This window comes from Bidens hawaiensis, unplaced genomic scaffold (genome assembly GCF_021521415.1).
Source record: "Bidens hawaiensis isolate Kalapana, Puna unplaced genomic scaffold, B.hawaiensis_p1.1 tig00050652_1, whole genome shotgun sequence".
Classification (NCBI taxonomy): Eukaryota; Viridiplantae; Streptophyta; class Magnoliopsida; order Asterales; family Asteraceae; genus Bidens; species Bidens hawaiensis.
The window spans coordinates 38,621-49,880 of NW_027499077.1; the positions used below are offsets into that span (position 1 = coordinate 38,621).

Sequence of the window (11,260 nt, forward strand, 5' to 3'; positions counted from 1 at the left end):
CTTTACAAGTTTGGAATTGATCTACATGCAGCCTGTGTAATTGAGCTCCCTTCCATGTTCTTGGGATGGGGGTGTCATCGAGCCTTTTGAGCCGATATGCACCTGGTTCGAAATCTCGTTGTTTACGCAGTATGTAGTCTCCAACATTGAAGCTGCAGTTTCATCCGTGTTTTCCCCGACTGGGGTTCTACACGCATTAGCCTGCTTAGCGTCCATTACGCCACGAGGTGAGTGAGTTTCCCATTTCTGACGAATGCTTCGACGACGTCCTTCAAGGCTACGCATTCCTCCGTGGTGTGGCCTTTTGTCCTGTGGAAGTCACAGGATTTGCTTTGATCAGCGTTTGGACGCCGTCGGATTATTGGAGCCTCTGGCCATGGGAGCCTCTCGGTGGCAAATATCTCGGTGACGCTTTTGGTGAGTGGCGTCCATCTGGAGTTCCGGTTCGACGACTGCATGTTATCCTTTCTGCCTAACCGAGGGTGCGAGCCAGATGAGGTGCCAAAGTTTACCCTTGACTGCCAAATACCAAGCTTCCTCTTTTTGTTTTGTCGGGCGGTAAGGACGTTGTTTTCTCTTGTTTTTTGAGTGTAGAGGTTTGTACTCTGGGGAAGATCTCTACCCAGTTGCTTTTTCCGTTTCCGCGAAGCGTTTAGCTGCTGTCATGATGGCATCCCACGTGGATGGCATGCCATCTTTACCCGTTAAGGTGCGGATGAGCTCTGGGTCTTCCGCGCCCTAGATGAAAGCAGCGCGGACAAGATCTTCGCTAATAGTGCCCAGACTTAGCTTCTTTGAATTGAAGCGTGTGATGAAGTCTAGTACATCTTCCTCTCGGATGCAGTTGAGGATCGTCCATTGCTCTTCGGTATACTTTCTTTGTTGACTGAAGTGTTGGCTGAACTTTTGCTGGAAGTCTGCCCAATCGTAGATGTGGTGGACCGGTAGACGGTCGAACCACGCTCTGGCTGCCCCAACAAGCGTCATTTGAAACATGTAACACCACGTGGGTTCCGTCCAATTGCTGACGGTTGCCCCCGCTATGAATCTGTTCAAATGATCGTCTGGGTCAGATATACCATCATATGTGCCTATGTTGGACATTTGTTTGGCACTTTTCGGGGCAATTGCTTCCGCAATGTCCCTTGCAAATTTGGACGTTCCCGCATTTGCAACAGTTGGTCTGAAGGTTTTAGAGAAGTCACGTGGGTTTCCACCCGCGTTTTTTGGTTTAAAGGTTTCTCCAAAATTTCTTCTGTGGAAATCTGCTTGTTTACGCTTCCCTTTCACCCTATGGCGCGGGTTTGCGTCACTGTTAGATTCTTCCCAATCTTTATCATACTCGCACTCATTACTCATGTTGAGCTGTTGTCGAGTGCTTCCGAATTCGTCAGCCTGTTGGAGTGAACGTAAGCGTTCATTTAACTCAACTTGGAATTCCTTCTGACGTGCTTCCGCCCACGCTTTAACTTGATTAAGTGTTTGGCGGGGGAGCCTCGTCTGTTGTCTCTCCAACTGGGTATCGGTGAATCCCAGGGGAGGATTATTTACTGCACTTGCCCCGGCTTGGGTAACCGTGGTAGTGTTCGTAAAAATTGTGTACTCGCCGGTGTTCCCCCCAGTAGATGGGGTTGTGGTTACCGGAGTTTCTTGGTCACTCGTTGGCCTTGGCACCGGAGTAACCTTAACCATCTTTCCAGAGGTTTTGAAAAAACTGAGAAAATTAGTTCTAGCTTTTTCCCACGGATGGCGCCAATGAAGAAACACTAAGTGACCCCGGCAGATTACGGATAATCTTAGGGTTAAGTAGATGTTTCCCACGAGGGTTAGGTCAGGCAAAGATGGTTATTCTTCTGATGACCTGCAAAACAGACACCGTGAGCTCGTCACTGAGAAGGGGGGGTACTCCTTGTGACCACCCTCCGGCGTGAGAATCAGACTAGATTGCTCTGAATATAAGTGTATATTAAGAGGAATAGCTAGAGAAGATATGTGATAATGATGGTATAAGATGTGATGTCTTAATATGAGAGATCATACCGTTCCAAGGTGTTGGAGTATTTATAGCCGAAGGTAGGTTTCCAAGCAGGTACAGCCAGCTGTATAATATTCCTTTTCTACCAACTGTGGGCTACGCACGTGCCGTGCTGGTGGTTGGTGGGTAGGCAGCGGCTGATAGTGACATGGCCGGCTGTGTACTATTCCTTTTCCACCAACTGCAGGCTATGTACGTGCCACGATGAGGGTTGGTGAGTAGGCGGCGGCTGATAGTGACATTTTGTACTAGAGCGTGCTCCTCCTCGTACTGTTGTCAGTGAGCTGTCACCCTGTGATGGGCTGCTTTGGTCAGATCTTGTCTATTTTGTCCATACCTTGGCAGGTATAGTACAAAAGATCCTCCAGAAGCGTACGGACTGGCTCATTTGGGCGGGAGTATTCCCGCCTTGCTCATTCCTTCTTCAGGTGACATTACTGAATTATTGAGAGTTAGTGCCTTGTGCGTGTAGCCTTACTATTAGTGCGGGTAGCCTTCCCTGATGGCTTGTATCCGCAGCTGCGGGAACAGGCGGGGTACTTCACCATTGGGAGGCTTTTCCTGCGGGAACAGCTGGCGTACTGCGCGTAAGGTCTTCATCTCTCTGAGCATGGTGGGTCCTGCGGAACCAGTTGGTCTTTGCGCAGACGTCCCTCTTCAAGGTGAGTCTTGCGGATCCAACTGGGCTCTGCTGGGACCTACCTCTTCAGTCGTATACACACATATTCATTTCGATTTAAGCACGTCTAGAACCTTTTCACTTTAGTTTGGTTATCTTTTGGTTAGGGGACACCAGTAACCATAACCAATTAATCAAATAACCTTAATTGCAAAAGCCAGTCAATCTCGGTTTTCAATTAATTTAGTTCGATGGCAATCATGTTCTAGGTTAATTTCGATTAACGGTTATCAATAATGACTTGTGTAATTTGTTAAGTTTAAGAACAACTGAAAAAATAAAATAATGAAAGTTGATATAAACCCAAAATACAAAACTATAATTACTCAGAGCAATCACGTTGAAACCTCTGAACTTATATTTCCTCTATAATATATAGTATGGAACAATAAAAAACACTTAAACCTTTGTCCATTAGAATCTCTATAATAATTTAAATTTTGATGAAAACAATAACAAGTTAGCAACAGTTTATATTTAAAGAAAAAAATAAGTTGTCTGTAAGATATAAACAAAGTCCGTGAAACAAATACGTGAGGTTTTTGAAAAATAAACAAACTTTAGAAAATATGCATTTGTTAGTTAAATCATGTATTTGTTAGTTAAATCATATAAATAGAGATAAAAACTTAACCACTAGTCCACTATCCATGTTTACATACACAAAAAAAAAACCATAAAGAAATATTATTATTTAGTTTCAACCATGGTTACTTCATAAAGAAGCTTAACAAGTTTCAAAAGCAAACACCTTTTTCCGTCATCTTTTTTTTTCTCATTTTTGCTACCAACACTAGTGCTAGGGTTTGCTGCATTCTATTGCTATTGATCCTCGGCCATGGAAGCCCTGCCGTTAGGTTTCCGTTTCCGTCCAACGGACGAAGAGCTCATCAACTTCTACCTCCGTCAGAAAATTAACGGCCATCATTCTGAAGTCCACATCATCCCTGAGGTTGATGTCTGCAAGATGGAGCCTTGGGACTTACCCGGTTCGCTTCGCTTTAATATATATATATGTTTATGTTTTATTAAATGTTTGTTTTTGTAGTTGTTATAAATTAAATGTGTATTTATGAGTGTGACACCCGATCTAGATTCTCGAATTTATGCCTATTAATAATTGGGGCTGAGTTTATTTACTTTCAGATTTTCCCCCATTTTGGACTATAGGAATCAACTGAATATTACTCCATTATATACCTTTGATTCGTGATTCATCTCGTGTAGGACACCAACATATGATTGAACTAATATTTTGTTCATTAAGAAAGTGAACATGCTCGTGTTTGTTTATGTTCGGTGCGGTTGAGCTTGCTAGTTCGGTGGTTTATTAGGGGCTGCCGATTAATCGGAACTATCAGATTGGAATTTTTATATATAATTTTCAGTTTTATATATTTATGCCACATTTTTATATGTTGTTTTTATGAATATACACATTTTTATATGTAATTTATTTATATATACACATTTTTATGTTTATATACACAGAATTTCCAAAAATTGCCGGAAATCGGCAGAGTTAAGGGCCAACTAGGCCCGACTTGTTCTGACTAGGTCTTGCTAGGACCAATTAGGTCTGACTTCTGATTTTCTCGCCGATTACCCAAAACTTGATTGGTTACCGGCCGACTCGTCCCGATTTTTCCAACACTGTTTATGTTCGTTCGTTCGTTCATTAAGAAAGTGAGCATGCTTGTGTTTGTTTATGTTTGTTTGCTTAAAACGTAAACAACCAGTTCGCGAACATAAACGGACACAAACAAACTTAGACGGATATAAGCGAACAAACATAAACGAACAAAATTGAACATAATTAACCAAACATAGACGAACACAAACGATCATAAACGGACATTCACGAACATATTGAATGAACAAAACATGTGTTCATGTTTATTCGTTAAATTAAATGGACAAAAAAATTTGTTCATGTTCGTTCATTTATTAAATAAACGAAATTCCCGCCAAACAGTTAATGAATGTCCGGTTCATTTACAGGTCTACTCGCATGCTTTATTAACTTGTTATGGTTTCTATGCAATTGTAGATCAATCAGTTATAAAAACAGATGATCCAGAGTGGTTTTTCTTTTGCCCTCGGGATAGGAAGTATCCTAACGGGCACCGATCGAACCGAGCTACGGGTGCTGGTTACTGGAAGGCTACAGGGAAGGATAGAACTATAAAGTCCCGAGGTCGGCCTACTCGAATAATTGGCATGAAAAAGACTCTGGTTTTCTACAGGGGTCGGGCTCCGAAGGGTGAGCGGACGCATTGGATTATGCATGAGTATCGGGCCACTGACAAAGATCTTGATGGTACCAACCCTGGTCAGGTAATTGCTACTTTGTTTTGTTGTAGTGATATTGATTATTAGATGAAAACTTATATGTTATATTATGCAGGCAGCGTATGTTCTGTGTCGTTTGTTTAAAAAATCTGAAGAAATCGCTGATGTGTCAAAATATGATGATGCGGAACCATCGAGTTTATCTCCTACCACACATAAATCATCACCTGATGATAATGCATCACTGCATAATGTGCAAGCAGATGGAACGGAGACGTGGTTGACTGACACTGCTCATAATCTGCCCAATAATCCGGTTCTTTCTTTTGAAAACCGGGTTTTGGATCCACATAGATCCGCTGAAAAGGAACCAGCCGAAAAGGTGAAATTAGTTTTAACATAATTATGTTATAACGAGTCCTTGAGATAGTAAGATGGATGGGTTGGGTTGGAATGAACCGTTTTGTAGTACGAGCTAGGGGTGTAAACAAGCCAAGCCGAGTTTAGCCTGAGCTTGTCTACGCTTAAGCTCGGCTCGTTTAAAACACTGTTTTTAAAGCTCTAGCGCGGCTCGTGTGTAGTTTTTCAAGCTCGAGTGCAACTCAATTATTATATATTAATTAGCTTATATACATTTATAATTCTTTTTCATATATAGTTTGTTATAGTTTTTGTATATACATAATATATACTATTTAGTTATCTTTATCATAATTATTTACGTGATAAGAATTATATAATAATAGGCTCGTAAGCAGCTCGAGCTCGATAAGTGAACTCGGCCCGTTTGTTACACAAGCTTAAATTTAGGCTTGTGCTTAGGCTCGAGCCTGTTTAAGCTCAGCTTGATTAGAGCTTTTAGCGAGCCAATCTTGAGTAGCTGAATGACTTGGCTCCAGGCTTGGACAGGTTGGGTAAATCTAGGGGTGTAAACGAGTCAAGCCCGAGCATGGCTCATTTTGACTTACGAGAGCTCGAGCTGCGCTCGTTTCGAGCTGTATTTTTAAAGCTCGAGCTCGGGCTCGGCTCGTTTATTATTTTTCAATTAACTTATATACATCTTTTAAATTGTTTTTATATATTTTAATTATAACTTTTATACAGTTCATTTTATATATTATTTAGAAATAGGCTCGTTTAGGCACATGAGCCAGCTCGAGCTCGTTTAAGCTCGGCTTGATTCTAGATTTTGACAAGCCGATCTCGAGTAGCCCACGAGCCGGCTTGGCTTGTTTACATCTCCATAAAAGCCTGTCAAAACACTTTTTTGTTCTTTCTGGAAACTATTAACGTGTGACTAATGATTACAAAAAATATTGCAGGGTTATCCAGAACTAGGAGCATATCTGGATTCACGCTTTGCAAATGATTTCGGTAGTGAGATGGGTTTAGGTTTTCAGGATGGAACATGTGAGCAGGATGTCTGTCTGTCTGAATTGTTGACACTATTACAAAACGGCAACGAGTGCTCGTTTAACAAGTCGTGTAGTAAAATGACCACAACAATGGGAAGTGAAACAACACCTATATATGCAGGATCCAATATGGGTTCATTTTATAACATGGGGAATGATTTGGAACAGTCAACAAGTCAAACTAATGTGCATGGCGTCGGGAGTTCTAAAATGGGTCAGCCCGCTATCAAGGTCCGGTCCCGTCAATCTAAAGCCGAGCCAACTGACCTGAACTCCGAAGATGTTATGGGACAAGGCACTGCTTCTAGAAGACTCCGTCTGCGGATTGATTCTTTATTTGGTGACGGAAATGAAACTGGTTCGACTGTGTCCGAGGTAAGTTTAAGTAAAATACAAACTGCTCCATTGGTCAAATGTTTACATGAGTGGTCAACGTTTTGGTTTCAGGTTTGTGACAATATTGAAGACACCGACATCAGTTCTGATTGGTCAAAGGAAAGTGATGAAGGAGATAATCAACGGTCTAGATTGCAGACGAAACAAGATGGATTTAGTAGCCGGATTCAAATGCAACCATTGATTTTGGTGAAGGCTTATTGTGGCGGTCGGTTCTTGCGGTCCCCGTGGATTCAGATAATGAGCATATTTCTTGTGATATTTGTGATGATAATATCTTTAGGGGTGACAGAACGCCCAATTTACAGTCTTTAATTTAGTCAGAGGTTGTAGAAATTTGTTTGATCATCGGTGTATTAGCGTTGAAGTTCATGTATGTGATAGTGTATGACTTGCATGTATCATTATGAATCTTTCTTTGGTGGGAAAAGAATATGATTTGGTGGAGCCAGGCTCCATAAAAACCGAAATCTGAAACCTCGCTCACCTGAGGTTTCAGATATTGGAATTACATATTATTAAAATCGTAACTACAAACTAAAGAGTAGCCAAATCATATATTTCTATTAATATCTTGATGAATGATTTGATGATCTGGTTAGTAAAATGCAGGGCATGAATACAATTCCCTTTGTAAATCTTGAGCTAAGTTATTTTGTTCACAAAATTTTATCAAACTATAAAATATACAATGTTGATGATATCACACCTATTCAAACAAATAATGCAACTTTTGAGTAAGATAAACATTGTACCTATTCAAAACTCCCTCATTAGTTCAAGGAGGTCACTTACACTTATTATAAATTTGACATGAATTAATATTGTATCATCAATTTTATTCACCATAAATTGTGACACATAATAAAAACATCTTGATTGACAGACAACCCTTGGTAATTAGGATCAATCTTGTGGAGATTTGAAAACCATGCCCAAGCATATGCATCTATCTCTTCAAGGTTTGCATGATATACTCCCCATAGAGATCTCTACAGATCCATTTATTAGTTAACAACCTCCTATATGCATTTTAGTGTACAAAGATGAGCTTACATAGAGTGCTGAATGGCTTCAAAGGCAACTTTTGAAGGTAGAAATTCGTCCACCGCAACTTCTTTATTCTCGTTCTTCTTGTCTATCAATGTGTCAAGAAAATTTATGTAATCATATCTTTCAGCTCAGGCGACTCGACTATAAAAAATAAAATAAGCTATAACTTGGGCCCCACATTTAAGGGCCCGAATTTTTATGTGTTTTCTTTTCACTAAAACTAATTTTAACTCTAATACATGTTACCGTATGCCTTATAGAAGTCGTATACAAAAAAAATGTGTGTCGTGTGACTCGTATCCCACGTGCTAGGATACTAAACAAAAAAAGATGCTATCTTTTTACAAAGAAAGCACCACCCGAAAATGTTGAACCTATCCCTCTATTACATAACCACCTCTATAAGGATAAGACACTATGATGTAAGATAATGAAAAAAAAGGATACAGTCCTCAAAGAACCGGCGGATTTCAGCTAGACGATGAGGGGGTAATTGTTGTATATCATTGAAGTGACGATATTCTGGATCGTCCGCACAAACCGCAATGATTTTGTCATCTCTCTCTCCCTAAATGCATCAAACAAATTTACCATTTGTTAAAATCTCAAGGTTGTGTAATATGGAGTTTTGTTTGATACCTGATCAATCATAGGCATGAGCCCAAGGGCCTTGGCCCGGACAAAGCATCCTGGCACCACGGGTTCCTGCATGATGACTAGCACGTCCATTGGGTCGTTATCTTCACATAGCGTTCGAGGGATGAAGCCATAGTTGTGAGGGTAGACCACTGATGAATATAACACACGATCAACCTAATGAATTGATCATAAAGTTAGTCATTTGTTCATGTCCATGACAAAAATATGGCTAACGATTCACGATCTTACCTTGATGAGACCAGTTTTCTTATCGAGTTCGTATTTCACTTTGCTTCCTTTTGAGATCTCAACAACCTATAGTTTGTATTGAATAATAAAAACACCGTCAGATATTTGACACAAGTGGGATTCGAACTTGAGTCTCCACCGGAGAACCCAAGTCTCCTCCCACTAGACCACAAGTGAGGCATCTGAGCTCTCCAAATTTGGAGAGTGTGATAACATAACTACAAAAAAGTTGCCGTTCTAAAAAATATATATTCCCTAAAAGAAGGGAAAAAAAACAATAACGAATCTATTAGACAAGCATTTTCACATACCACATTGAAGACCTGGGGAGCCTCGGGACCTACATAACACGCATCGATCCATTCATTAACAACGAAACATACGATCACAAACAAAACACTGGTGCATGAACATACCAATATCAAGATCATGCCAAGAATGAGCCGCAGCGGATCTCTTAGATAAGGAAGACAGGATCCTTTCATTCAAGCGAGGGGCGCTTTTTCCAGCCATGCCTGCAGTTTAAGATCGATCTAACGGCCTAGTTTATCAGAAATTCAAGATTTTTATATGTAAAAACAGTTTCTGATTGTAATGCATACGTACTTACCTTTATATATTTATGATAAGTGATCAAATTGGAATTACTAATCTTGTTAATTGAAGAGGAACTAGGATGGATTTATATGCATAGAGATTAGTGGATGTGCTGTTAAAAAGGGGTAATTTGAGGAAGATGTGCATGAGAGAGTCAAAATCGATTTCCACGTGGAGGCAATAGGAGATTTATTCGATCTATTTGTTTTACAATTGCACTCCATTTTTGCATTATAAGTTTGAACACTTTGTAAGAATATGTAATATATCATGTACTGGTGTAACAAATTCTTTAAACTAGCGGAAAAATCAACTATTTATGGACAACGTAAAACTAATGAAATAATAATTTTAGTTAGGGTAAAAATTCGTACGATAAACCTTAAATAAATAATGTATTCTCTCTAATTATCGTCGCAGTTGGAATCGGAGGAAATTAGACGGGAGACAAACAATGGTATAATTGAAAATCTTACAAACTCGAATATAAATAATAATAATAATAATAATTGTTATTAATATATATTATTATGGTTATCAACACCTAAAATAGATTGACTTCTTCTACAAGTTTTCCTCTCTTATATATACTATATTGCATCTCATTGCAATACACACATGATTAATGAAATCTCCATCTTTCTCCCTGCATCTCTTTCTCACATGTTTGGCTATTAGGCTTGTTTCATAACACGTTATCAGCACGAGAGTTCTCTGTTTATAACTCTAGTCCCCACTCTTAGTATTTGTCGTACCCAAAACCCTGAGAAAACATGGAGAAACTTTTGTTCTTGCTTGTCAAGAAAGAAGAGGATAATTGTCTTTTGTGTTGCCTAGTTGATTACCTCCGGTCATTTGAATGATTTTAAAGGTACGTAAATAGAAATTGCCGATAAAATAAGTTTCCAGAATATGCTTTCTTTTTCTTTAGTTGTCGACAAATTAGATATTAGATTGGTAGTGGGTTACTTAAATATTTGATGGTGATGATTTTTACTTATTCTAAAGTTTGATTTAATTAATTATGTGAGAAATAGTATATTGGGTTGGGTGCCTGTGTTGTAGTATGCCTTCATGTCCATATCCTCTTCAAAATATAAAATTGGTTGGTTTTCTATAATTAGTTGAAAGAGATAGTATGTTCTTATTGAATTTTCAACCATATAAATTTGAGTAAATATGCGAATTGTATTAACCATAGAAGTAATAAATGTGAAATATATAATTGCCACGGCTATCCATATATGAAAATTTATAATTCGGTTTACTAAGATTATTAGAATCGTAAAAGCTTTGGAAAATTTTCAGGAATAAAGTTCAATTGTAATGATATGTATAAGGTCTACTTTTTCTTGGCACACAAGTATCAACCAAACATAAATTTTTTTGTTTAGAATTATGAACATATATGCACATGATTTAATTTATAATATATTTTATAATGTAAATAACTTGTTTGTTACAAATTAGTGAGATATTATTTTGGTATAAATATGAGGTTTATACAAATCCTTAGTAACTTTAGACGAAGGTACATCTTTTATTTAAGTAAACTCAAAGTTTATGTTATGTATATATATTCCATAAATATGATATTTCTTGAGTAAACTTAGTTTATTTTCAAGTATATGTATGATTCATTAGTAACATTATTTCTGGCGCTGAATTTTACTAAAATAAACATATGACTCAATTAACATAGTGGTGATCACTTGGTATTGACATATGTATCTTTGTAATATATGTTATTGTTTTGATTGCTAATTATTGTTGATTTAATAAATACTTACACTTATTTTGTTATAGAATTCTTTTGTATGATTATTGTATTATTAACTATAATGTTATTGCATAGAGCTTTATTATTACTTGTTTTATTTGGTGAAATTATAGTGCATACTATAA

The 11,260-nt window shown here is 38.3% G+C and overlaps 2 protein-coding genes across 3 annotated transcripts; one reads left to right on the plus strand and one right to left on the minus strand.

Annotated features, from left to right (window-relative positions):
* The first annotated feature begins 3,521 nt into the window (after positions 1-3,521).
* Positions 3,522-7,262, plus strand: LOC143598659 (protein NTM1-like 9). Of its 2 annotated transcripts, XM_077076820.1 has the most exons (5): positions 3,522-3,703; positions 4,765-5,051; positions 5,122-5,388; positions 6,329-6,796; positions 6,869-7,262. In XM_077076820.1, exons 1-5 carry the CDS (start codon positions 3,553-3,555, stop codon positions 7,130-7,132), a joined length of 1,437 nt encoding a protein of 478 aa, XP_076932935.1. In that variant the 5' UTR covers positions 3,522-3,552; the 3' UTR covers positions 7,133-7,262. The 2 variants fall into 2 exon arrangements, with proteins under 2 accessions (XP_076932935.1, XP_076932934.1); XM_077076819.1 differs by having other exon boundaries at positions 6,329-7,262.
* Positions 7,263-7,468: 206 nt separating this feature from the next.
* LOC143598660 (soluble inorganic pyrophosphatase PPA1-like) lies at positions 7,469-9,342 on the minus strand. The gene is made up of 6 exons (XM_077076821.1): positions 9,175-9,342; positions 9,070-9,098; positions 8,759-8,824; positions 8,510-8,683; positions 8,318-8,438; positions 7,469-7,955 (listed from the first exon to the last, which is right to left on the minus strand). Exons 1-6 carry the CDS (start codon positions 9,269-9,271, stop codon positions 7,870-7,872), a joined length of 573 nt encoding a protein of 190 aa, XP_076932936.1. The 5' UTR covers positions 9,272-9,342; the 3' UTR covers positions 7,469-7,869.
* Positions 9,343-11,260: the final 1,918 nt, after the last annotated feature.

Excerpts from the sequence above, each read along its gene's own strand:
- LOC143598660 (XM_077076821.1), bottom strand. The coding sequence starts at position 9,271 with ATGGCTGGAAAAAGCGCCCCTCGCTTGAATGAAAGGATCCTGTCTTCC. Across the intron at positions 8,439-8,509 it reads TCATGCCTATGATTGATCAG|GGAGAGAGAGATGACAAAAT; the intron begins GTATCAAACAAA and ends TGATGCATTTAG. Across the intron at positions 7,956-8,317 it reads CCGCCGGTTCTTTGAGGACT|ACAAGAAGAACGAGAATAAA; the intron begins GTATCCTTTTTT and ends ACACATTGATAG.
- LOC143598659 (XM_077076819.1), top strand. The coding sequence starts at position 3,553 with ATGGAAGCCCTGCCGTTAGGTTTCCGTTTCCGTCCAACGGACGAAGAG. Across the intron at positions 3,704-4,764 it reads GGAGCCTTGGGACTTACCCG|ATCAATCAGTTATAAAAACA; the intron begins GTTCGCTTCGCT and ends ATGCAATTGTAG. Across the intron at positions 5,052-5,121 it reads ATGGTACCAACCCTGGTCAG|GCAGCGTATGTTCTGTGTCG; the intron begins GTAATTGCTACT and ends TATATTATGCAG.